Source organism: Manis pentadactyla, chromosome 9 (genome assembly GCF_030020395.1).
Source record: "Manis pentadactyla isolate mManPen7 chromosome 9, mManPen7.hap1, whole genome shotgun sequence".
Lineage (NCBI taxonomy): Eukaryota > Metazoa > Chordata > Mammalia > Pholidota > Manidae > Manis > Manis pentadactyla.
In genome coordinates this window covers 31,906,617-31,934,306 of record NC_080027.1, presented here as the reverse complement: position 1 = coordinate 31,934,306, position 27,690 = coordinate 31,906,617, and the positions used below count along the sequence as shown (strand labels likewise).

Below are 27,690 nucleotides of genomic sequence, written 5' to 3'. Positions count from 1 at the left end.
AAGAAGCCTCACTTTGAATTTATTATTCTGCTGACAGCACTTATGTTCAATATAGTTTTATCACAATGTATAATTGAAGACTGATGTCCAAAGACAAAGCTGGGAACCCGCCCCCGGGGGGGTTTTCCCAGTTAAAAATGGTAAGTTCTTAAAGGAACATTAAATATTCTTGCATCACTCCAGTTTCATGCGACTTTTACATTTCAAGCATATTTAAACTTCAGTACTGAAAATAAAAGAAAAAAAAATCATGTAGGAATTAATGGCATGTGATTTTTTGCAAGATATGTTAGACATTTAACTTCAACATTACAGATGACTCATCATGCAAAAAAAAGTTACACATTTTCATGCAAATACAAAACAACGCCGAGAGGAGTAAAGCTTGGGTTAAAATGTAGACACAGATGGAAAATGCCAAGGCCTTTCAAGGCCAAAATGGGTCACGTGCAAACCACATCATTTAAATTGTCTCATGGGGTTAAAGGAAAATGAAAATGTGTCGTCTTGTGATTAATTCTTTTATCTTTTCAAAGTAAGGACTGTAATGTGTTAACGTTTCCCAAGTATGAAAATGCTGTGTATCATGAGTCATCTGATTGGGATACAGTAATACTTTTTTAAAGAACAGGAAATACATAATAATTCCTAAAAAATAAGATTATCTAATGTATCAGTCTTATTACCCAAAGCCATTTTATATCAGAAGTAGAGAGAAGATAATAGAATCATTGGTGGTTACACTGCCTTACATTTATGGACAGAAAACCAAATCACTTCAGTTTACACTCACAGATGTAAAAGTCACACATTTAGGGTCTTATTAAGCATTTCAGCTACAGAGGTTATATGTGGTTTATAATGCTTTAACACTATTCTTTAATTTTGATTAGACATGTGTAACAATACCATTACATAAGTTTTTGGTAGCTGTTAATTTTTTCTTTTAATTTAATAAGGAAAATCTGTTACTCGAGTGTTAGGTGAGAATAATAAATTAGCACTTTTACTATTTATAGACCACATGGATCTAAAGCAACTGTAGGCTGGTTTACAGCTCTATTAATCTTACTTGATCAATGCTATTTTTTCTCTATCTAGCAGTATCTTAACTCTTGATCTATTACATTCACTGCAGGAAACTTCTCTGAATAGCGACTTTGAAAATACTAGTCACACGTGACTAGGGGCAGCTGACATACCTAAGAATTCCATTTTGGAATTTGCCCAAATTAGTGACTTTTTCTGAACAAAAGTTATACAATGACTACTAACATTTATTGAGCACTTTATTAAGTGCCAGGCTTGGTTCTAAAAGCTCTAAGGGTGCTAATCTCCACACTAATTTTGTGAGGCTGGCGCCATCATTATTCCCACGTTACAGATGAGGAAACTGCAGTTTACAAACCTTCTATTACTTGGTGAGCAGTGAAGGCAGGTTTTGAATTTGAAAATATTCCTGGTTGCAAATATTACAATTCTTAAGAACAAGAATAGTTTTTGCAAACCAAGCCTGTTTCAAGTTTCTATTTGAAATTATCAGCGTTGAACTCTTTATGCTACCACAATCTGTCATCATTCCCACAGCTTCACTGCTTGGCAATTATTTATTTAAGTCATTGGATGTTATTCGCTTCAGCAATATTTTTGTGGGTTATCCTGCTATAATATTTTTGTTGCCCATTCATGTTCTCAAGGGCTCTATTGTTCTTGTACTTCATATAATGTAAAGCAATAAAATTAAAATAATTTCAGTGAGACAGGTTATGAATGGCAATTAGAAGTTAATTGCCCACAACAGGCAATTCCATAGAGACAAAGTAGATTAGAGGTTGGTTAGGGCTAGGAATAGGGGGTACAGAAGGTGGGAAATGATAGCTAGTAGGCATGGTGCTAGGTTTAGGGGAGATGAAATGTTCTAAAATTAGATTGTGGTGATAGTTACATAACCCTTTGAATATCCTAAAAAACACTGAATTGTACACTTGGAGTGGGTGAACTTTATGCTATGTGAATTATATCTTAATAAAGCTGTTAAAAGTAAGAAACCCATTCTCAACCCCCACACCATGGATGAGAGGAACAATCACATCATGTTTTAAATTTTATTCGATATAAATATTTTTTATCTTTGAGTAAGAGAGGAAACCACCCTCCCCAACTCTTGCAATCAATCAGATGCAAATGTCTTGTTTATCTGCTTCTGTTAAATGAATACCTTTCATGTTGTGACAGACATTAGACCATCCATACAGCCAGTTCAGCATATTATCACTGTCACTCAGATGTCTCTAAGTTGTTAGGTCAAATGGCAGGAAATTGCCCAACCTGACTAACTCCAAGATGTAATAGCACTGGTGAATTGGCTTGAGGTAAACTACATGCTTCATGAAGAAAGAAAGGAATCAAAATAAAAATCTAAAATTCTCCTTGAATCCCAAGCTAGACATCTTGATGTACTTTTATCTTTTTTCATCCAGAAAACTTGAAAACTAGGGCCACGTTTCAGTTTTTCCTCTCATTTTCATGTTTCTCATTTTTCAAGCTCCAAATGTTTCATGGTTCTAAAATGTCACCTTTGTGATGTGAATGTTCTCTGGGCACAAATTTAGATTTAAATATGTACTGAACTCAGAAACACCTTTATCATGGCCTTGTTATCTTTTATAAATGCTCCTTTCCTCTTCATTCATTCTGGTCTCCCCTCTAAAATAATTGTATTCCATTTGGAAAGTTGTTACTGTAAATTGGAGCCACCACTTTGTATTATACACATCTAGTTTTCATAAAGGAAAAAAAAAAGAATTTTAAAACAAGAGAGGTTCAAGAACAAGTAAGACAAAAAGGTTGCTAAAGGAAAGACAAGAGTTGGCTTGGGATACAACTACACCCAGAAATATGTCTATATGGATTTAGCTGTTTTCAGAAATGTGTTATATGAATGTGTGTATACATATCTGTGTCCATAACATTGTTCAATTAAAAAAGGGCTCTGTTTGCAATCCCAATGAATTAATGGATCTAGGTATTGAGCATCAACAGCTGGTAATATCACATACATAAAAGACAATCAGATGATATGAACTTCTTCATGGGGGCACAAGACATTACTACAAAGTAGTTTGCAAACCACTACTCAAAAGAAAAGAAAACCCTTCTCTCTTCCATGAGTCTGAATCTAATCAAACCACTAGATACAACTACCAGTTACAGAAATGAAGAGGAGGACAGAGGAACATGATAAATTATGCTATAAGTAAAATATGAAGCAAACTCTGTGAATGACCTGGTTTCTTAAATATAAACAAAAAACAAACCAAAAAATGGAAGAAAAACATGTAAATCGGAAAAGGCTTAAGATGAATCAACCAATTGCAATAGAATTCACTTCTATTTCAAACAAATTGTAAAGCAGAACAAAGTAACACAAAGCATTGATGATATTTAGGAGACAATTGGAGACCTGAAGAGAGATGGGATATTTGCTCACTCAGTAACTGTTAATTTTTATGTGTGACAATGGTTTGCAGCCATACCACACTGAAATATTTACAGTTGAAATGACTTGACGCATTGGATTTGTTTCAAAAAAATTACGGGAGGAACATAGTACACCGAGTATTTACCCTCAAAATATATTCTAGAGATAGACTTGTAAAGAGATTTTGAAGTTCTCTGAGCAGGTCTATTGTTAGTTGAATTCTGAAACCATTTGGTGTGTGAGTAATGAGCTAGTGGGGAAACACCCAGACGCTGCTGGGAAACAGTTGTCGCTGTGAAAGAAGGGCGAGGTACAAACGTGGAATGGCTAAGGGAGAGGAAGAATTTTTATGATGGTGGATAATGATTGAAGGCATCTGATATAAACGTAAGTCGTTTTTGAAAAAACTTTATCTCCTTTCTTGGTCCATTAAAGGACCCTAGATGTAATGATACCTCAGGGGCAAAACACACACGGGATGCTTAGATTTTGTTTTCTCAATACCATTTTCCACAAAAAAGGAACTAGTGTTTTTGTAGAAATGGTTGAGTTCATGAACAGGGAAAGTAAAAGGTGTGTGAAACATCTTGTTGAACTGGAAAGTAAGCAGTACTAAATATAAACACAAAAACAATACAAAATTAAAAAAAAATCCTAAAACCAAAACCAATGGTGACATGTCAAAAGGACATAATGCTAATTTAAAAGGGATCACAGCAGTCACATCTAGACAGTCTGATATTAAAATGAATAATGACAGTAACAGAGTCATACACGAGAATATATGAACCAAAGCTGACCATGAGTTGGTAATTATTGAAGCTGAGAAATAAGTACAAAAAATTCATAATTCTATTCTTCCTGCATTTTTATAAATTTAAAATGTTTCATAAGATTGAACTTTGACTTATAACTTACACCATATTCTAATATTTTCTAGGGATAGAGTGCAGACCTAACTGTTAATGCCTAAACCGTGCAATTTCTAGAATAAAATGTCAAATATATTTGTAATTTGAAATAGGCAAAGAATTCTTGGATAGAGCATAAAAGCACAAATGATAAAAATGTTGGTAAGTTGGTTTTCAAAGTTAAAAATTTTGCTCTTCAAAAGAGGTCATTAAGACAATGAAAGGCAAGCCTCAAACTAGTAAACAATATTTAGGATTCATATATCTGACAAAGGCTTTTATCAGAATATTTAAAAACTCCTACAACTGACCAATAAAAAGAAAAACCATTCAATAAAAAATGACTGGATATGTAACATAAGATATGCAAATGGACAATAAACATATGACAAACATCATTAGTCACCAGGGAAATGCAAATTAAAGCCAAAGCAAAATACCAGTTCATATCCACTAAAGTGGCTAAAATTAAGACTGACAATATTAGGTTTGGGTAAGGATGTGAAGGAACTCAGGGTTGTTTCCATTTGGGGGTAATTATGAACATTCTTGTACATGCCTTTTTGTGGACATATGTTTTTCTCTTGAGTAAATATCTAAAGAGGAATTTCTGGATCATAGATCAGCTATATGATGAACTTATATGAAACATCCAAATTATTTTTCTAAGTGGCTATACCATATTGCATTCCCACCAACAATTAATATGATACTTCAATTGCTTCACATCCTAGATCCAGAAGTTCATCCTTAGCTATCTACTCAAGAGAAAAATATATGTCCACAGAAAGGCATGTTAAAGAATGTTCATAATTACCCCCAAATGGAAACAACACTAAGGTCCATCAACGGGTAAATTTGATAAACTGAGGTATATTGATATACACAATATATTGTTTTTGCTACTCATCAATAAAAAATCAGACTACTGATATAAGCAACAACATGGATGAATTCATGAACAGGGTAAGTATAAGGTGACTGAAACATCTTGTTGAACTGGAAGGTAAGCAGTACTAAATATAAACACCAAAGAGTACTTATGTGTGACTCCAATTATAAGAAGTTCTAGAACCAGCAAAACAAAGTATGCTGGTAGAAATAAAAGCAGTGCATGAGGAGTTAGGAACTATGTCTTATCTATCTTTATCAAGGTTTAGAACTACGACATTTCCCCAAAATGTATTTCTAGCCTAGGCTACTTTCCTGAGTATACACAGATGAATCTTCTGTATCTTGACTCGGGTGATGGTTATAGAAACTGTTTCCCTGTTGTCCATCTCATGGCCCCTGACACATCTTAAAGGTTATGCTCAGGTGTTTTACCCAAGGCTGTTACAGTGAATGACACTCACTTTTACATATTTTTCTCCTACCGCATTATGATCTCAGAGCAGGTATCATCACATCACCCTCATTTCTCTATCTCCAGGGTCTGGAGCATGGTAGGTACTCAATAAATATTCATCAAATGAATGCATGAACCAAAGTATTGAGTGAAGATTCCCATTGGGAATATGGGAACAAACTTTTGGCAGAAAAAGGAGAAGGAAGAGGAAGAGAAGGCAGAGGAGGAATAAGGGACATTTGGATAAAAGAAGAAGTAATGGAAGAATAAGAACCATAGTCAAATTAGTAATCTTCTGTTTTTAAAATTGCATTTCTTTGCACTTATTATCTCCATGTGGTTTTCTCATGAATTTTATCTTATAATTCTATGCTCAATGATCTGATTTAGTTGCTGTTTATTACTAGTATTAAAAATTCATGGCTCAGCTATTTCCTTATAGGCATTTTTGCATATTATCAGCTTTTTGCATATTATCACCTTTTTAGCAGATAATTGAGTAACAGAAAAGTTAAAAAAGATTTTAGTAGTATTCACAACTTCAATAAAATTTACCATTTAATTTTCTTTTTCTAACTTTTTCCCTAACTTTTATTATTTCTCCTAACAAGTTTAGTTTGTTAAAAATACTTTTGCTACTAACAAATGAAGCATGTCTTTTTTAGGGAAAATTTGAAAGAAATAGAGGGAAAAAGTTACTTGTCATCCCATTATGAGAAACAAATCACTTTAGTGATTTAGCATTACTAAATTTAGTATTATTTAGTATTACTGTTTCTTTGTTTTAGAAAAAATATTGTTTAAACTTAGTTGTATTATATGGTTCTATAGAATTTTTAATTCTGCTGCTTTGTTTTTATTTACTGTTATAATATATATATAGAAAGTATTATTGAAAAGTCCTTCAGAATTTAGCGACATAACCATAGGAATGTTATTTAATCTCTAAGCCTCAGTTGTCTGTATTTAAATGTGATAATTATAAAAAGACCTTATCATAGTGCCTGAGCCTTGGTAAAGCTCAATAAACATGAACCAGTTATTTTAAAGGTGACAGATGCACTTTCCCATATCATTACAGTGTCTTTGGAAGCATTAGGTTTAATGACTGCATAACAATGGAATGACAATGGACTAACAAAAATAAATTTAGGAAATCCCCAAATACATGGAAATTTAAAAAAACCAAAACACCCTTCTAACTAGCTGATGGGTCAAAGAAGAAATTATGAGGGAAGAGGAAAATACTTTTAGATGAATGAGAAAAAAGACATGAGATACCAAAATTTATGGGATCCGGTTAAAGCAGTACTTAGAGGGAATTTTATAACTATCAAATGCCCATAAGAAAAAAAAATCTCAAATTAAAATCTAACTTTCACTTTGAGATCCTGGAAAAAGATGACCAACCTAAGCTAAAGCAAACAGAAAAAGGCAATAAGAAAGAGCAGAAATTAGAGCAGAAACTAATGTACTAGAGAATAGAAAAACAATAGAGAAAAATCAACAAAACCAAAAGTTGGTTCTTTGAAAAGATGAACAAAATTGCTAAACAATTAGGCTGGCTGATAAAAAAGAAGACTCATTACTAAAATAGGGGATGAAAGATAAGATATTACTACTGAGCTTACAAAAATAAAAAGAATTATAAAGGAATACTATGAACAATTATATATCAATAAATTAGGTAACTTAGATGAAATGGGCAAATTCCTAGAAAAATACTACCAAAACTGATGCAAGAAGAAAAAGAACTCTGACTAGACCTAGAAAATATAAAGAGGTTGAATTTATAATTTAAAAAATATTATCCACAAAGACAAGTCCATAACCAGATTGCTTCACTGGTGAATTCTACTGAACATTTAAGAAAAAATAAATACCAGTTCTTCATGAATTCTTCTAAAAGTTTGAACTCATTTTATGAGTCCACCATTATCTAGATACAAAAATTAGAAAAGTCATCACAAGAAATGAAGACTACAAACCAATATATCTTATAAACATAATGACAACTTAGTATTTCACCCAGTGGATTTATCACAGTTGCCTTAAACATTCCTATATTGTTGGACACTTCTGTAGTTTTCCAGTTAAAGGACTCTGTGTTGCAATGCATATAACATTTATTTCCTTGGGATAGATTTCTAGGAGTTGATCTACTGAGTTAAAAAAAAAAAGAACAGTTAAAAATGTTGACACATTGCCAAATTGCCTTTAAGATGATCTGCATTAAATTGATATTTCCACTAGCAACCATTTATTCTTAATGTAAACTGGTCCCAGTGATGTGTCCTCTCTGCTTTTTTTCTCCCCTCTAACATCCCCTACACTCTCCTAATTACCTCATTGTAATTTAAGGCTTTTATGAAAAAGCTACATTTTAAGTCTTGTTAGTGAAGAGCAAGACTTATTTACTCAAGTTAAAGGAGCATACTGATGCATCCTACAACTGGGAAATAAAGTTCTTTTTTTCCCTATTTTAAATTCTGGGCTTGAAGACTAACTTTTGCAACAGTGTCTCAAAAGTATAAATCCATGAGACAATAAAAAATACTACGAAAACAATGTATTTACCATTCAGGGCATCATATCCAGAGACAAAAGGAAATAACTGGTCAAAACAGGAGCACTGTATCACTGCTGCTCTGATCAAGGGCAAAGGAGGACTTTGATTTCAGCCATCATTTATTACATTCTCTGAATGGCCTGGATACTCCTTCAGACTTGCTCCTGATTTTTTTTTCCGAGGTGTGGAGAGGGACATTATCATTCTGGATATAGGGTTTTGGCACTAAGTTTAGTATGTTTGCTGAGATTCAAAGTATTACAGCCTGGATGGGACATGGCCTCGAATTGGGAGAGTGAAAGTATCAGAAAACATCTGAACCTGAATGAAATCCCATCTTAATTATCTTTAATGAACTTTAACTGAGCATCTACCAGGTTACTTTATTCTCTTATTGTTCCAGTTCTCCCTCTCCTCATCAACCAGAGTCACCCAGTTTGGCATTCACCATTCTCTACCTGTCTTATTGATGTTAGTTTTACATTTCATCTTCAGCATAACTCTGTAAGGGCCAGAATCTTGTCTTAAATTTTTGTTTTGCACCTCCCACAGTGCCCAGAACAATGAATGGAGCAAAATCAATAACAGGGGACTTGGTATCCTAATAGCATTTTTCTTCCATACTAACATTTGTTAAATGTTTATTCACATGGCAGGCACTTTTCTATGTGATTTATGTGGAGTCACCATTCTAAGTGCTTTCCAAATATCTATTCCGATTTAGTGGCTACAAATCCTGTTCACATTGTACATATGAGGAAACTGACGTATGGAGGGGTTGGTCACTTGCTTGGGGCTTACACAGCTTTGGGTCATGAGCTGTTTCATACTCAGGCAGTTGGCTCTAGAATTGATCTCTAACCACCACACAGTACTATTGCCTTTTCTGTGATTGTTTGGGGTGATTCCAGGTATGCATTCTCTCCTGCTATCAGCACATAGCCACAATAAACATTCCTGAGAGCTTCTCCAGGCAAATTACCTTTTGTGGTATTTTAGACTTCATTTCTGAAACATAATCTCTTCAGCTTTATTCTTTTCAAATGGTTTAAGCAGCGTGATTTCTGTGACAGGTCCCCTGGGGGCTAAGGTAACATGGAATGCTTTCTAATAGCAGGAAGCAGTATGCTCATTTGCAGGGAGCATGCCCCTCTTCATTTCATTTCTTCATTTCCAGAGATGCCAGTTCTTCGGCCACTTACCCAAGGGCTCCTCTCCTTTTCAGTAACCCCACTGGCCAGTCTTCACTGGTGGGTCCTACATACCTACCCTGAAAGTGATGCGACCCCCTGAGGCCAGAAGGGAAGCTGCAAACTGGTTTATCTTTAGCTGTGTGAGGAAAAGACCCTCATTCAAACCCATACATCAATTTATACCCACAGAAAGTAACAGAATGATCTTTCCCTCTGTTTCCATTGCTGTCTGTCCAAGTACTTATGAAGTTTCTTTTCTCTCCTGGACCTTCTCCTGACAGAAGGCCATCCTGACAACACCAGGCCCCTCCGTCCTGGGTACTTACATCCATTATTTATGCACCAAATACATACTGAGCACAGGTAGAAGCCAGGTCCTGTGCTACAAACTGGAGCTACAATAAACTCTGAAGGACCTTACAGTTCAGGGACACAGAAAGTCTCCTAGGTTACTAGCACACTGTGACTGTGTGCATCAGGAAGGAAGAATAAGTTCTGCCGTGGGGAGGAGAAAAAGGGAAAATGTGAATGAGATATCAAAGGACAGATCATTGCTCGCCAAATTGAATAGGGAGAAAGAGAGGGAGGTTATTCCAGCAGCCAAGGGAGTCAGGCAGAGGTCTTGACTGTTTTCTGATAAGAAACAGTCTTTTCTCTGATTAAAATGTAAACTCCTTGATAATAATAATAGTAACTAATATTACTGAGCTCTTTCTCTGTGCCATTGTTAGTATACGCCTGTTAAACATTTTGTACTATCCCAATGAATCCTCCTCACAATTCCGTCACACACACGCATGCACACACACACCTCTTTGTCTGTATTATTACACATACACAAGTGAGAAAACTGAGGCTTAGAGAGGTAACCTCATTTGCCCAGCTGGTGAGGGGCAGAACTGGATTCAAACTCAGCTCTCTCAGACTCTATAAAGCCCAAGCTTCACTACTATTCTGTTTTCTGTTTGTACTTTTCCAGGGCTGAGTACATCGTGGTGGCCTAAGCCGTGTTGGCTGAGGGAAGAGTTGGGTGACAGCTTGCTGTTTGGCGGGGGAACGGTGCCATGTCCCACTGTAGGCAGGAGGGGAAGGACTCATGACTTCATTACACAGCCTGCTTTGTTCAAATGTGAAGTTACAGGGTGAGGCCAGCATCACTATACTCCCAGGTATTTGTTAAGCCAGGAGTGTGTGCAGGGAAGAGATCAGAGCCCAGTCCTGGGGTCAGACAGGCCCAGGCACACGGCTTTGCAGATAGACGCATTTTTTTTTTTTTTTTGCTAGTAAGTTTGACCCAACTCACTAGGTATGTGATCTTGGGGCTAGTTAACCTTTCTAGGATTCATTTTCCTTAACTCTGCTGTGAATTTAATGCTTACTTCATGTCATCATCATCATATTATTATTATCACTATATTATCATCACTGGTAATGTGAGGTTCAGAGTAACTTGCTTTGCCTGTAGGGCTTACTGTCCAGTGGCAAACAGCAGGTTTGTATGTGTCATAGAAACTCAGAGGAGAGGCCCCTTCCGTCTCTGTGAGCTTAGGAAGTCATGTTCCCTCCCTGAGCATCAGCTGCCCCCTCTGTCAGTCAGGGAGGTACATGAGATGACCTTGAAGGTTCTTCATGCTGCGAGGCTGTTTCCTCTTCCTCCCTCTGCCTGTTCCCTCCTTCAGGAGGAGAGGTACTTAACTTCACTGGCTTGCTTGATGATGCAGTTTAAGGAACTGGCAGTTTGCTCTTTGTCTCCCACTACCTGATGTCAACTCCAGACCCTGAGCGCAAGAGGTCACTTGCAGCCACCACGTGTCAGGAGTAGGTGAGGGCAAATGATAACTACAATAATAAATAGTATTCTTTGTAAAGTTGTGCCCGATTGAATAATTCGCGCCTCAAGCTTGAATGAATGGAGGGTTAACTAACAAACAGAAGCAGATCCATGACGGCTCCAGCTGAGGCTGCTGGCCCTCAGCCAGTAGTCCTGTCTCTGCAGGACGGGTCCCAGGGATTAGGGCTCTGTCTGGGAGCTGGGTCACCAGGCAGGGGAGTGGGAAGGTGGTTCTGTCCGGGGTACTTTCATCTAGCCCCACCTGGGCCTTCCATCTACACATTTCCATTCAGGTGGATTCAAATGCTATATGCTCATGGGCTGTGTTTGCAAAGACAAGCAGAGCCCATCAGAGAAGCGTATCATAGTTTTAATGTGAGAGGGTGTGAGTGGCCCAAGGATTTCTTAATGGTTCATTTTATGGGGAGAGAAAAATTGAACACTGGTTGCTGGACTTTGAACAGTAGCTGATAAAAGCGCAGGTTTTCACTTGGCCAAGGTTTGAATTCCTCTAAGATTTTAGAGTGCAGAGATAAAAAAAACAAACAGGAAAACACACACATGCCTCAAGGGAGAAAAACACCTTCAAACTCCCCAACACTTCCTTTTAAGAACAGTCTCTCTTTACCCCTTTCTTTTTCTCACACCCAAGCTCCCCCACTTCCCCGCACCTTTCCTATTCATGCTCCTGTCAGAGCCCAGCAGGCTCATTATCATTTCTGGACTAGATACTAGGGATCACTGGGTGTGTCTGTCATTGTAACCGATTGTCATTTTAAAGCCAAAGAGAATACTCCTTGGGCCCGGGGAGGAAATTTTCACCGGAGGCTTGGCAATAGTCCTTGATCCCTTGCTTGTGCATTTCTGTCACTTTTTCTCTATCCTTCTTGCTACTCTCCTGGTTTAAGGGGAGGGATTTTTGTATGTTTGGAAATTCCATTCACGTAACAACTGCACTCCCCTTGGGGGAAAATGCTCTTGCATCACTTAGCATGGTGCCTAGCAAATAGTTGGCATCTGATAAACAACACTTAATACTCCTTACTCATCATCAATCCTCACTTCAGGGGCTGCAGTGCATATCCTAGCAGAAGACACTACGTTTGGCAGCAATCCTTTACTTGAAGAATCTAATACCTCCATCTGCAACCAGGCATGTATGGGCTTAGCCAGGCTAAGTGATTAATAAAGAATTATTTTTATTCCACAGGCATTTATTGATTTTACCAAACATATTCCCAGGTCCACTGTCCAATAGTGTCTGCTGCAATGAGAAAAACGTTCCCCCTCTGGAAGAAGAATTGCAAAAGCACACTTTCTCTTGCTGAATAGTATGTGGGATGAGTTTTATTCCCCATATGTATCCCTTCTGCAACAATATGGCTATAGTAAATATTGTTTTTATAGTTAAATATTGTAAACACAAATGAGGAGCTCACAGTTAAGCAGATCATCACCACCCTATGTTATAATTGCTTTGATGGGGTTTGTACAAGATATGAGGGCACCAAGGAGGCAGCAAGGGCCTCTGGGGAAGCTGGCGAAGGCTCAGAGGCCGTGTTTTAGCTGGGACTTACTTGAAGGAATAGGAGATGGTCAGGTGGAAAAATAGCAAAGCTCGGTTCTGGAAGAGTAAAAGCCTCTCTAACAGGGGGTGCCAAGCCACCTCTTCTTCCCTCCACCTCCCCCCTGGCCTGTGAAGCTGCCTGGAAGGAAGCATAGGATTTAGGAAAGGTGGGCAGAGAAACAGCAAAGTGCCCCCGAGGCAGCTGTGGCCTTTGCCCTGTGACCCCTCAGTTACAGGTAGTACTACTGTGTACTTCTGGTCAAGAAATAATCAAGCAATAAATGAGCAGGACGATTTTTTTTTTCCTGCAGAAACCACATGTCGAGTTCAGAAACCACTCTTTCAGCACGCAATCAGCACCTTCAAGTATTTGGATTATACATTCCAATGAGGGAGCATTTTGCAGCTGACAGAGAAGTCACAAAATCTACCCATCAAAGTCTTATCCACTTTGATAGGGGAAAAAAAAGGCTTACTCCTTGGGTTTCTCAGCCTACAGTAGATTAAAAATAGCATGATTCAATTTGGATGGGGCTGGACAGAGTTCTGCTCCAGGCACCTACCTGCAGACAGCGCCAGGAGAGTAGATCTGAGCCCCGCTCAGTGAGGCAGGCCAGGAAAACTGTCAAGCTTGGATTTAGCCACAGAATGTGTCAATAGTGTGATAACCGAGGGCTGTAATTATTAATTCAACAACTCCTAAGGGGTCTGAGCTGGGTAAACAGGGAGAGTGAGAGCCAGCCTGGGACCTCTGTGGTGCTTCTGCAGGGGGCTGCCTGCAGAGAGACAGGGTGTGAGCGCCGAGCCTTCACCTAACACCCGGCACATACAACTCAGACGAAAAGAGCACACCGCAGTCACTACCATGTTTACATGGTGGGTAAAGGTTAAGTGGGTTAAGTGTTACTAAAGCATCCCGGTCACCTTAACATTGTGATCTTGAATTTTGTTACTATGACAAATATATATGGATTTAATTTATAAGTTTATTTTAACTTTGGAGACGTTAAGAGCTATAAGGATAAGGTATTTGTACTCAATTTTATGTTTATGTATATTTAGGGAGCATCATCATAAAAGATTTTAGGTAACACAGAGAGAACAGAATGATTTTCTCTAAAAGACCCATATAAAGCCTTCACCTCATAGGGTTGTTGTGAGGATTTAATGAGAAAAATCCTTACAATCTACTTTGTAAAATGCTTGACTTATAAACTTCAATAAATTTTTGTTATATTTGTAATCACATTTTAGAAATACTGATCAAAGACAAACCCTTTATTCCCCAAATGTGAACTTTGCCTAACCCTTAGAAGGGAGTAAACGCAGAAGTTCAGTCAGCCCTTGGGGCTCAGTTAGGGGAAAGGAGACCGACTTCCCTTAAACAAAGCAATGACCCCACCGAATAGCAATCATCAATGCCTGTATTTATTTTCTGACTGCAGTTTGGGCTTGTGCTCCCAGCATTCCACCCCCACGAGGGCCTGAGGGCTGGGGAGCTGTCAAAGAATGCGTCCGCCACGAATGAGAAGTGATGAACTCTGTTGGAACAAACGCCTGCTCCAATCTCATTAGGCCGCTAATTTCTCATGACAGGTGAGTACAAGCCAATTACAGAGAGAGACAGTGGCTTCCTGGGTCTTTCCAGGAGAAACACCTATTCGCATCAAGAACATCCAAACACCAGTGTCAACAAGTGGCAGCAGAATCTCTACAAATATTTGCGAGATTGTCACAATATGAAAGGCGAACAGCACACCTGCAAGTTTTTTCCTCCTTTTCAAGTGAGATAGGCTGTAGCTTACATGGAAGAGGGCTTGTAATAGACGTGAGTTCTCACTTGGCAGCGCGACACCCAAGCTTCCCAGAACTCTAAAGGAATGGAGGCTGTTTGCCTTATGCATCATGACTACTAACAAATGGAGGACGCTTCCCCTTGCTTCCCCACCGTCACCCACTTATACCAATGCCCTTGAAGTGCGGAGGTCATGTCGCCCCCAAATGGGCCTCAAGCATGCAGAATGAGCTAAGTCACAATCCTGAGCATGATGGGCCTTTTGTCGTTTCCTCCTACTTTCATGTTAGGGGGCAGCTCATGCTTATTACATGACAATAGGTAGACAGACAGATGAGTGGGCTACTCAAAGGTGTTTCTTGAGGAGTGTGATTTTGATTGGGCTTAAAATCCTTCACACTATGTCTCTTTAGGTGAGTTTATCTCATATCCTAATGAAGTAAGGTTACTGAACCCCTTTCCTAGCCCCATTTTATGGATGAGTGCTTGTCCTGCCTCAGATGACACGGCCAGTGGCATAGCTAAGGATCGTGGTACTAGGTCTTCTGACTGCGTGAGAGGAACAGAAGATGCATCCAGAGTGCCAACTTCCAAGATAATCTAAAGCTTTCCCATTCATTGTTTGCCAAGAGTAAGGGCAAGCGCTCAAACATCTTTGTTTTCCTCCAACCCTAGTCCAGTGCTGGACATGACAGACACCTTGTGTGCATCTGCTAAATAAATGGTGTTCATGCACCTCCAAAGGACAGCACTGTGTGGGGAGAGGTTTCCTGCTCCTCTGACCCTGCCTCCTCATCTAATGAAATGGATAATTCATCAAAGTTCTCTGCAAATAGGAGGACTTATTACTAGAATCCACGAAGAATTTCTTAATCCCAGAGGAGCGGATCTATCACAACTACTTTTCTGCTTTTAACTTTGCTATTGGTCTAAATTTGGTTTCTTTTTTTAGAGATTATTTTAGTGACAGTTTTATTGGTTCTGGCCTGGGTGGATTTTCAGTCAGATTCAGTGGTTATTTCAGTCTCATGCATAAACTGGTGACAATCACCAAGAGCACAGAGCGACTGCTGCCAACAGCTTCAGGCGGCAGGTAAGGCAAAGGTCTTGAGGTGGGTGTCGGGAGAGAGCTGCTTGAGGATGGGCCTAAATACAAAGGTTTGATTTCGAGTCTGACCCTGCTGGGGGTCACTCTCCTGGCCACTGTCATCCCAGTGGGTGCTGCTGCTTTGCACAATATGCCTTTCACCACTCTTGCTGTGAATTACTGACAGATCTTCACTAATTGGCAGCAGATATTCACAAGTGACATTTTCACATTGTCTGCTAACTGCCATTGCTGCCTGTAGCCTCCCTCCAGTCCCTCTGATGAGGCCTCTGTGGTCCTGCCACTGCCCGTGGCCAAGGTGCCTTCCGCTCCGGTCTCTCCAGGTACCACCACCCTCCCTCCCAGCAACAAAAGCCAATCTCTTTATCCACAAACATACCCTGTCAACACTCTATCCACACAACCTTCTAGGGTGCCCTAGAAAAGAAAGAATGGCCTCCTTGAACTTTTCTTTAAGGGTTATTCAATACCCTCCATTATCAGGCCTCAGCTGCATTTCCAGCCTGACTTCCCCAGCTGCCCCCTTGTGTATGTTGTGTTCCAGTCAAATGGAGAACTTGCTGGTTGCCAGACATCCTCTCCTCTGTTGACTTTTATTTACAGAACTGAAGTATAGTTGACATAATATTACAATAGTTTCCGGTGTACAACATAGTGATCCAACATTTACATACATTACAAAATGCTCACCGTGATAAGTATAATTACCTTCTGTCACCATAGCAAGTGACAACAATATTATTGATTCTGTTCCCCATGCTGTATACTCCTTTACTTTGGCTTCTACTATTTTCTAAGTAAGAAAACTGCACTTACTCAACAGTTGTTGAAATCTTACTCAATCCTCACAGAATTGGCTAAAATGCTCTCTCTTCATGCATCCATTTCTTAATTGCTGTCCCTCAGAGGAGGCACCCTTCTGCTTTGAATCTCCATTATTAGGCTGTACACCTCTCACTAAACTTTTTTGTCTTATACTATAGCAGGGTGTACGTGTGTATGTGTATGTGTATGTGTGTGTGTGTGTGTGTGTGTGCGTGTGCACGGAATGATCAGTTCTGGGATGGCAGATGTGGTGCTTCACTCATTCATGTCCCTGCTCGATGGCCTGAACAATATCCTGTATATGGGTGAAACTCAAAACCTGTTTAGTGAAATGAAAGAAAATAACACTCAGATCAAGAGAACCTTCCTTTAAAAGCAACAGTAAATTGTTCAGTTCTCCATTCACAAACTACAGCAAAAAACATGGGACAGTACCTTCTAATTTACATAATTTTTCTCCCAATACATCACCTTTATTCTTACATTATTTAATTTAATAATTATTGGTCAGGTGCCATGAACTTTTTTAGGCCCTAGTAAATCACATTCACCACCTTCAAGGAACTTGCAATTTATTCCTGAGATTTTTATTATTGCAGTTGAAAAATCAGTCTCAGAAAGAGAAGCTACTGGTTCCAGATCACATAGTTAGGAAAGCTAAGAATAGAATCCAGGACAGTCTAATTTCAGAGCCTTATTTCTTTCTTTATTTTTAATGAAAAGACAAAGTAATTAGGTAGCTTTAATGAGTATTAAGAACATACTGGAAGCTATTGTTGAAAATGTTTCAGATATTACATGATCTGTCATTAAAAAAAAAGACTCTACCCACATATAAACAGGGTACTGTTGAAAAGAGACAAGATATACTATTTTTGCTTGCTCAGAGTCTGGCTATAATTACTGTAATGAGAAAGTCAGACGATCAAACAGCCATTTCCGTATCTTTATCTTTCAGTATTGATGTTTTAAAAATGTTTGTGAAAGTGAAACACGTAAGCTCTAAGGTGTGACTCTAGGCCTGTTACCTTAAAGGTTCAGGTTAAAGGAAGTCCTGTAGTGAATCAGAATTGATTCATGAATAACTCCCAAAGTAGAAATGGGTTTGAGCCAAATTTTCTGAATAATACTTAACATTCTGAATTAATAGTGGGAAGAAAATGTAACAAAAGCTTAATGTTCTCATCTGATGAAACTATACTCGTTATTTATATAACCACAAATTATACATCTCCTATTTGTATTACTACAGCTCCAGCATCACTAATTGAACAGATAGAATTAACTATGCTAATAACATCTACAATGAGTTCATACATAAAAATGCCTTAAAGAATCAATTATTCTACTTTGCTCACGCCATATGTCATCAGGCGGGGCCCAGCTCTACCACTTACTAGCTCTGTGAGTTTCGATAAGTTTTTTAATCCTTTCTGAACTTCAGTTTCTCATCTGTAAAATGAGTATATTAAGAATTTGTATTTCATGGGATTTTTGTAAGGAGTAAATGAGCAATACCTATAAAAATAACCTGTGGAAAAAGAGGCAATCTGCTGATCTTCAGAGAAACCAGGGAACTGAATTAAATGCAGTGGTTCTCTGATACAGTAAGCACTGATCAAGTCTGTTCTGGACCTTCCCACAGGTAGTTACACAATATAGCAGAGACCCTGGGAACAATCCTGATTTGCAGTCAACAGCAGGGCAGGAGAGGTGGGCTGGAATCAGTGCTGCTCTGACCTCCACCTTCCCACCCAGCCACAAAGTCAGCAAACACGTGGTCAGAAGCGCACATTATGCAAGTGGGTACAGGACACAGTTGTGGCAACTCTCCTCTTTCTGTGCAAAAGGAGATTTGGAATCTAAGGACTAGATTTTATTCATTTAAACAAAATGATTTTATTCATTTAAGAAATGTTCATCGAGTTCAGTCGGCTTTCAAGGTTCAGATAGGGAACTTCTTTACATGTATCAGAGAAGGAAACTCAGTTGTAGGCTCCTCTGAGAATCATCTGCAGAGAAGCTGCTAACTCCTAATTTATCCGAGAGTTATCTATGTGTTGCTCACTTGGTTCTCGGGGGACACGGGAGCTCAAAATTTGGACAAATATGATTATCACATTCAAAAGAAGATACGAGTTCACAGCTCCCGCCAGGCTGGGCTAGCGACACTGCAGATTCCCTGGACAGAGCCATATCTTTGTTCTTTATATAAAAATGTTAGTCTGGTTAAAGCCATACTGCATGCAGGGTGGGGAAGGAATCAGAGATTAAAGCCAGGAAGACCAATTAGGGAGCTATCCCTACGTAGGGACTGGAAATAAACAACTAGAGCCTTTCTGGAGTGGACGAACTGAGGGGCAATGTTGCCTTTCTGATGTTCTTTGGAGAGGGGCAATATGGCTTTCCTTCCACCCCTCCTTCCTGAATCTCTAGGTCACCTTGCAACATCTGAGCTCCTCAGCAGGCTGCGGCCATTCCAAGACTAGCTCTATTAAGGAGGTTTCTTCTGAGGGCAGTAATGACTTTTTCCCTTGAAACTCAAAATGTCACTTTGAAGCTGCTACAAAAGCAATCCTCATAACTCACCCTGGTGAGGCAAACATAATTCCTCTCTTGCTAACAAAACACTGTCAAGTCACTTTTTGGATAAATGATACAATGGCAGGCTCTGGTACAAACTCTCTGTGTGTCCCAGAAAAATGATTCTCAGCTTCTTCACCTATAAATGACATAGTAGGAGGCGAGGGCCACATGGAAATTTCCAAGAATTTATGGAGTAGAACTGAGATTTCTCAATGCCAGCTCCAGCTGGGTTCCGGGAGACCGCCTGCTGAGTTCAGCCTGCTCTCATCCTACCACTAGAGATTCATCTCTGCCCCACCCCCTCTCACCATCAACATCCAGGCTTTGGAAAAAGAAACAATATTATTAGGAACCACTCGGTCAGACTGTCTAGGATGACAGTCCTTTCTGATCTTTTGAGCAACAGTTTTCTATTTTCCTTTGGCCACCGTTTTTAGTTAAGATTTTCATAATCTCATGCCCTGAATACTGCAATACATTTCTCCAATCCATCTTTTGTGCAGCTGCCAGATTGATCTCTCGGAAACCTACTTCTGATCATTTGCTTCCCTTTCCTCTAAGAAGTATGGATTGAGAAGCCCATGCATGCCTGCTAGACATTGTGCTCGCTGCCAGGTGCCTTACAAAGATGGGTACGTTTGGACCTTTGCCTGGGAGTGATATTTAGGCAACAATACAGATACATTCAGGGTGTTAGCTCAGAGGAAATCACTCTGAGGTTGGGTCTGGCCACACCATTAACAATTCTTTACTGTCTATAGGATAAAGTACAAATTTCCTGGAAAATGAAGGTACCAGAAATGACTTGAGTCTTACTTGCCAGATTTAAGTCCTTTTATTATCCTTCATGAACTGTTGCTTGCAATGAACACAAACCATGTTTTATTTCCTGCATACCCTGTATTCTATTCCTACCCCACTGCCCACCCCTTGAGAATTTTACTGATTCTTCAAGGCCCTCCACTTCAGATTCCCCCAGCTTCCAAGCCAGAATCTCTTTCTGCTCTGAACTTCAGAGCAAGTTTCCTGCGCTTGTGTTTGGTATTAATAGCTTCCTCCTTGCAGGACTCTGTATCTCCTGGAGTAACCCTGCCCCCTCAAGGCAGCAGCCAGGTCTTATTCACCGTGGGCCATACTGCCTAGCAAGCGGTCTCATATTGGCATCTAATAAAGGTTTATTAAATGACTGAATGAACATGTTTCCCATGTCCCCTCATTTTATTCTGGCAAGCCACAATAGAGAAAGTGTACAGCCCCAAGCTCACCTCAGAAATTTTCTCACTCAGAAAGAGGTGCATCACTGAGGAAATTACTTCCACCTTTCAGGATTTAAGTTTATGCCCAAGTTAGTTTTTGACAAAGCTAAACCGAATCCCATTTACTTACTTGTTTTTCTTAAAATGCACAAGTATCACATGATTTTAATAGGGAAGAGAGCATGCCATATTAAAGAGATTATGGGTTTGGAATCCATCTGATAAAGGTTCAGATTTCTTCACTTCTCTAAGCCCCAGTTTCTTTAAGTCTATAAAGAGGGAATAAATGATTTCCCTTCAGATTTGTTGTGGTGATCAAGAGATTTATGTAAGCTGTCTGAGCCTTTATAATGGACATGCCTACTACTTCGAATATCATCTCTCATCTCTGTTTTGTACCAGCCTGTGAATAAATAGGACTAGTTATTTGTGTATAGCCTACCTTACTTTTAGAAAGGATTTACAGTGCAGTGGGGACACTTACGCATTGCACACTGCTGACATTTAGTAAGCACACTGATAACGCTCATATACTTTCAGACATATACTTCCCTTCCTTAAATTATAGGTATTTTTAAATAAAAATAAAACAAGATTTAGCATAAGCCACTAAATACTCATTGATTTTTCCCTGGAGAACAGCTTGATTCTGAAGATCACACCATTTCCTAAATGTCTCCACAAGTAACAGAGTAGCTGATTAGGAAATGGATGAAAAAAGAAGAACAATGAAAGGATTTATGGGGGTGATTACATTTTCACCAGAGGCTAGTTTGAATGGAGACTCATTAGGAATTTAAGTGACACCCGCAGGAAAGCCCAGCTTGGGAACTGACATGTTCCTTAAGGAGACCCATCCAAAATGATGGCCGCTGGAGCTTATGGGTCTGGGTAGACTGGAATGGTCTGGGGTGCTGTCACAGCTCTGCACTTGTCTTTGCATGTGTAGACGCAGACCTGGGGAAGGCACACGGAGTGGACAGAAAGCCTGGGCATTTCATTTGTAGCAAGCAGGCTCTTTCATGTGGAAAACCTCAGAATTCCTCATGGATACTCTCAAATTAATGAGCGTCAAAGCTCACAGTCAGGTTCTCCACCCAAGCTTCCTGACCATCCAACCCTTCCTTGTCAGCCCCATTTGCTACAATTCCCACCACACCATCCACACCATCTATCTGGTGACCCTGATCTGCTTGGCCTTACTCCTGCCTGCCCATAGTTTCCACCTTCATGCTGATGCTGTTCCCTATGTGTGGCGAACTCTAACCTAAACTTCAAGGTCTTGCTCAAATGTCACCTTCTCTTTGAAATCTTCTATCCTATCTGAGGCATACTTGGTTACTCCAGCCTTCTTCTGACCTCCACCAGAATAAGGGATAGTGTGAAGAACAGGAAAGGTCAAAATGATCTGAATGTAAGGCTAACTCTGGCACCTACTAGCTGTGTCATCTTAGGTAAATTACTTACATCTTCCTGAGGCTCGGTCTCCTGGTATTTGAAATAAAGATGATTAATTCCCTACATTTATGGAGATCATCAGTGGTAACTGTATTGCCATTGTTTGGCTGCTTATATTTCTCTTTGTGAACTCTTCCAGATGAGAGACCTCACCTTTTTAGTTATCTTGCTGTCCCACAAAACACTCAGAACAGTGCCTGCCACTTTGCAGCTCTCAAGAGTTTCAAATCAGTGGGTAGATCTGGAGTAACTCAAGCACTGATGGGCCGGTTGAAGCTGCAGTTCTTCTGTGAAGTGTGCTCTCTGGTCATTCCTATTCCCATTAATTGGACTCTACAGCTCTTGCACATCCTACTAATAAGGCTCTTGTCATAGCCTGCTTCATACATACTAACTGATTTTAAGCTCTGAGGTCTTTCACTCTGATTTCACCACATTTCACAGGGCTGTGTAAATGCCAGCTGATGATAAGGTTATTTTAAATATCGCGTTCTCTTTCTTATTGCGAACAGTTTTCCTCCTCAGTTTATGCTGGCCTTACTCCAGGGTCCCAGACTGAGGCTCTCATAACAATGACTTATTTCTGTAGTCCTTGTCCTTGGCTCAAAGTGAGCAGCTGCTCCTGCTCTAGCCTCCCCGCTCTCCACAAAGCTGGGCTCTCCTTTCTTCAGAGCACTTTCTCTTAATTGTCCTTTCCTTTCTACCTCTGAGTAAGAGTTTCCTCATTGGAGTATTGTTCTCATGGGGTTCACAAAACTGTGGTTCATTATTTCTTAATTCATAGGATCATGGAAATCTCCCGCGGAAGGCACCTTAAGAATCACTGGATCCAGGGACCTCCAATAGAGAACAATTCCCATTGTTGTGTTGGGATGACTAATCGATCATGGGGCTTTGTGTTCCCTGCTGAGGTCATATGTAGTCTCAGAATCACTTTCAGTACAATATTCAAGTAGAAACGATCAATCCACCAGTCAACATAGGAAATGAAGCTAGTTTGACAACCTCCATGTGGTTCACAGCTGTCATTTTGCTAATGTCCCGGAGAACAGTGTGACTGAATGAACTGAAACCATTGCAGGTTACGTGACCCCCATGACTTTCTGTCTGGGTTTTCCTTTCCACTTGATCACTGCCTTTCTTTCGACAGTCTTTCAAGTCCAAGAATTGAATTATATTCATTGGCACATACCTAATAATATGTAACAATATGATTAAAAAGCACAACACACCAATTTTGGCCTTATTACAAAGACAGCTGGGCTCTCATTGATGTTACAAATTCTTGAGGAAAAGGGCCTGTGTTATACTTTGTATTTGTCACAAGTTCTAGCTTTGTGTCTGGCACATGGTAGGTATTCAACAAAAATTCTCTGATATTTTCAACTATATATATGAAATAAAGAGGAGATCTATCCTTAAATTCTCACCAAGAAGCATTGAAATATCCTACATCTTTGTCTACAAACAGTATTTGTTTGAAAGGACTCCAGGCATGATGTCATATACACTTCTTTTTTTTTTTTTTTAGAGTGACACCATATGTTTAACTAAGTTCCTACCTCACCCGAATGTTTTAAGGGAGAGTAAATTATTATGTCAATAGCTGAGCTCCAGATGACACTTCTACAAAGGTCAGTGTTGTGGTTTGGGGCTCATAAGTCTTGAGAAATGAGAGCTTTTCTTCTTGTTTTTCATGGTGACATCTATAGACCATACTTTGTGGTTCTGTGATGCTCACAAGACAGAATTGTTAGGACAGAAAAGTACAGGAAAGGAGATGAAGGGAAAGAGAATAGGAAAAGGGGGAGGTATTTTACAATATGGCAATAAAGTATAGTATATCACTTAAAAATAGATTAAAAAACTGTAGCACTCACAGCTAATATACTACTTAATGGTGAAAGACTGAATGCTTTCCCCTTAAGGTCAGGAACAAGATGAGGATGGTTGTTCTCACCACTTCCATCCAATATTGCACTGGGGGTTTTAGCTAAAGCAGTCAGGAATGACAAAGAAAAGTCATCCGATTAGAAAGAAGTCAAACTCTCTCTTTACACCTATGACATGATCTTGTATAAAGAAAATGCTAAGGAATCCACTAAAAAAAAAACTATTAGAACTAATAAATGGACTCAGCAAGGTAGCAGGAAATAAGATTGGTATACAAAATAATTACAGTTCTATTCACTTGCAGTGAACAATCCAAAAATGAAACTAAGCAGACAACTCACGTGTGAAAGAATGAAATTGGAACCCTACTTCACGTCATATATGAAAGTTAATTAAAAATGGATCAAACACATAAATGTAAGAGCTGAAAGTATAAAACTCTAAGAGGAAAATGTGGACATGAATCTTCATGAACTTGTATTAGGCAATGGTTTCTTAGATATGACACCAAAGCATAGTAGCAGAATAAAAAAGTAGATTAATTGGACTTCTTTTAAGATTAGAAACTTGCATGCATCCCAGGGCACTATCAGAAGAGAGAAAAGACAGCTCACTGAATGGGAGAAAATGTGGACAAAAAAGGGAGGCTAAGTGAGCCTCTCCTGTTTTCGCCTGATCTCTGCTCCTCTTTTCTTTTGGTTTCCTTTTCTTCCCTTCCCTTTAAGAATATCAGGGTATGTCCCTTCACTTCAAAAGCAAACATATAGATAATCCTGACTTTTCCTTTTCTCCAGTGTCCTTCTATTGTCATCTCTGCATGACAGAGCTAGACATGCATATATTTGGAAAGCATATATTTGATAAGAGATTAATATCCAGAATATAGAAAGAACTTCTACAATTTAACAACAACTAAAGAACCCAGTTTAAAAATAGCAAAGGATCTGAATAGACATTTCTCCAAAGAAGATATACAAATGGCCAATCAGCATATGAAAAGATGCTCAACACCAATGGTCATTAGGGAAATGCAAACTGTAACTACAATGAGATACCACTTCAGACCAAAGAGGATGGGTATAAGCCAAAAGATATATAATAACAAGTGTTGGTGGTGAGAAATTGGAACCCTCACCATACATTGATGGTGAGAATGTTAACTGGTACCACTACCTTGGAAAATAGTCTGAAGGTTCCTCAGAATGTTAAACATAGTGTTGTCAGATGACTCAGCAATTCCACTCCTAGGTACATCCCCAGTACAAATAAGAACATATGCTTCCACAAAAATTTGCATGCAAATGTTCACAGCAGCATTATCCTTAATAGCCCAAAAGTGGAAACATCCCAAGAGTCTATCAACTGATGAATGGATAACTTGAATGAGGTGTATACATATAATGGAGTATTATTTGGCAATGAAAAGAGATAAAGTACTTACACAAGCTACAACATAGATGCACTTTGAGAACATTATGCAAAGTGAAAGAAGTAGTCAGAAAAGACTACATAGTGTATGATTCCATATATATGAAATATCCAGAATAGGCAAATCTATAGAGACAAAGTAGATTAGTAGTTGCCTAGGGCTAGGTGGGGGTGGATTTGGGGAAATGGGAAGTGACTGTTTTCAGATTCCTTCATGGGGTGATGAAATGTTATAAAATTGATTGTGGTGATGACTGCTAAGTATACTAAAACCTTTGGACTGCATACTTTAAATTGTTGAATTGTACGCTATGTGAATTATATCTCATTAAAGGTGTTATTAAAGAAAGATACATGTGCATATAAGTAAATATTTTAATTTTGGTGATTAAATTTCATTTGTTAATTCCCTCCTATCTTATGTCTGTCACAACAATCCACGTATTCACTTAGATGATCCATATGTATATCTCCATGACTGTAATCTTAATTTTATAATATGTAACAGACTATACATATTTTATGATGAGCAGGTATCTTTTATGAAATTCATCATTTTAGAACATCTAACTCACAAGAAAAAATATTAATGAAAACATCTATACTATCCTTTTTCTTCTTCATTATAATCATTATACCACCTTCATCAACACATTATTTCTGCTGACTACTAGCAGCTTTACCCTCAGTATTTAATATATTTATCAAAAATCTACTTCATCAGAAATTATATTATTACTTTTAGCAATACATTTCTAAGAGTGCTGTACTGTCTGGTAGCTCCATAATTTGTTTGCTACTGAAAGCCTAAATGTTAATTATAGTCAAATCCATGGTAACCGAGATAACTTAATGTTTCGATTATTTCGTACCTACCCCTTTTGAATCAATCACTCCAGGTTTTGCGTTAAACTTCACTGTCTTCAATCGGGCACGTTCCTTTCTTTCCACCCTAGGAAAACAGAAAAATTAGAGGTTATCATGTGGCAAGGCATTTAAGATTAAATTTCTTATTAAATGAAGTACACCTCTGCTTCTTATCCTAAGCTCACATAAAATGTGTTCTTAACTATTTCTGTTCCTTTGTTCAGTATAAAAAGTCTTGGTATAATACCTTCTAGCTAATGCATCCCTTGACATTTCTGTGTTACATGTACTGAAAGTCACAGTATTTGAAGGAACACAGAGGATGAAAAACTGATATTTGTTGTTTAAATGGCTGAATCAATCAATCAAAATCTATTTCAAGAAATCACAGTTCGTAGAGGTGAAGACCTAAAAGTGGAGACTAAGGGGGCTTCTCTCCTCTCCTCTGCTCTCCTCATCTCTACCCTCTGTGCTTTTTGTTTCCTTTATCTTCCCTTCTCTTTAAGAACGAGAGGGTATTTCTCTTCACCCTAAAACCAAATATGTTATAGATAACCTTGAATTTCCCCTCTTCCCCAGTGTCCTTCTCTTGTCATCTTTGCAGATTTCATTACTTTACCTGTCACTTCATTCATTCAGCAAACACTGATTGAGTGCCTACCATGTGTCAGGCAAGGGGTTTGTGGGACAAAGAAAAAAAATTTAAAAACATGACTGCAATGAACACACAGAAACATGCTTTGGGCAGCAGAGACATAAGGCTGATAATCCTGCCCAGAAAGACTGTTGATAGCAGTGTGGGAGTGAGGCCAATGTATGTGAGACTTGAAGGATAAGAGCTTGTTAGTAGGAAGAGTTCAGGGATAATGTCCCAGACAAGAGGGACCACATGTACCATGACCTGAGGATTAAGCAAGCTGAAGATTGCAGGGAGATTCTGACGCGCCCAGTACAGACAGGCATGTGAGATGGGGGAGAGGGTGCGGCCTCTACAAAGGGTGTCCATCCTCACTAAGGACCTGGGTTTTTGCCTTGGGTAACTTCATGAGTTCTTATGAGATAGAAAGCAGAGAAGTGATAGACTAGATTAGCATTTCAAATAAATGACCCTGGTGGAGGAGGAAGACAGGCTGGAGGCAGGCAGGGATGGTGGGAAGCAGGAAGCTTACTTAGAAGCGATTGCCATTTTCCAGGCAAGAAATGATGAGAAATGATAATGAGGTGGAGGACAGGGAAGATTTTAGAAATATTAGTAAAATAAAATTGGTGGGACTTGTGCCTATTGAAGGATGGGTTTGAAAAAGAGGAAAAGAGAGAAAGCTAAATATCTCCCTGCTTTTCTTTTTTGAGCCTCTTGAGTTAGACATGAGCATTCCATCCTCTAAGCTGCAAGAGCACACGTTTGCATCTTGAGGTCAGTATGATCTCCTGTCTCCTGTGTTTAGTTTTGCATCGCACACGCAGGGTGCACGCTCCGTGAGGGCAAGCCCACATACAGCTCCAGGGTGTAATGCAGCAAGGCTTTAATAAATGCTGAACTAAAATTCTTCGCATTGTTTGAACACGACTTTTTG

The 27,690-nt window shown here is 39.0% G+C and overlaps 1 protein-coding gene across 19 annotated transcripts in view; it reads right to left on the bottom strand.

The window, feature by feature from the left end:
• Positions 1 to 27,690, bottom strand: part of DLG2 (discs large MAGUK scaffold protein 2) — a 1,919,888-nt gene that overhangs the window by 25,924 nt on the left and 1,866,274 nt on the right. For all 19 annotated transcript variants that reach the window (XM_057507175.1, XM_057507177.1, XM_057507176.1 and 16 more), the window contains one exon: positions 26,126 to 26,201. In XM_057507175.1, coding sequence (XP_057363158.1) covers positions 26,126 to 26,201 — 76 coding nt within the window. The remainder of the gene's footprint in view (positions 1 to 26,125; positions 26,202 to 27,690) is intronic.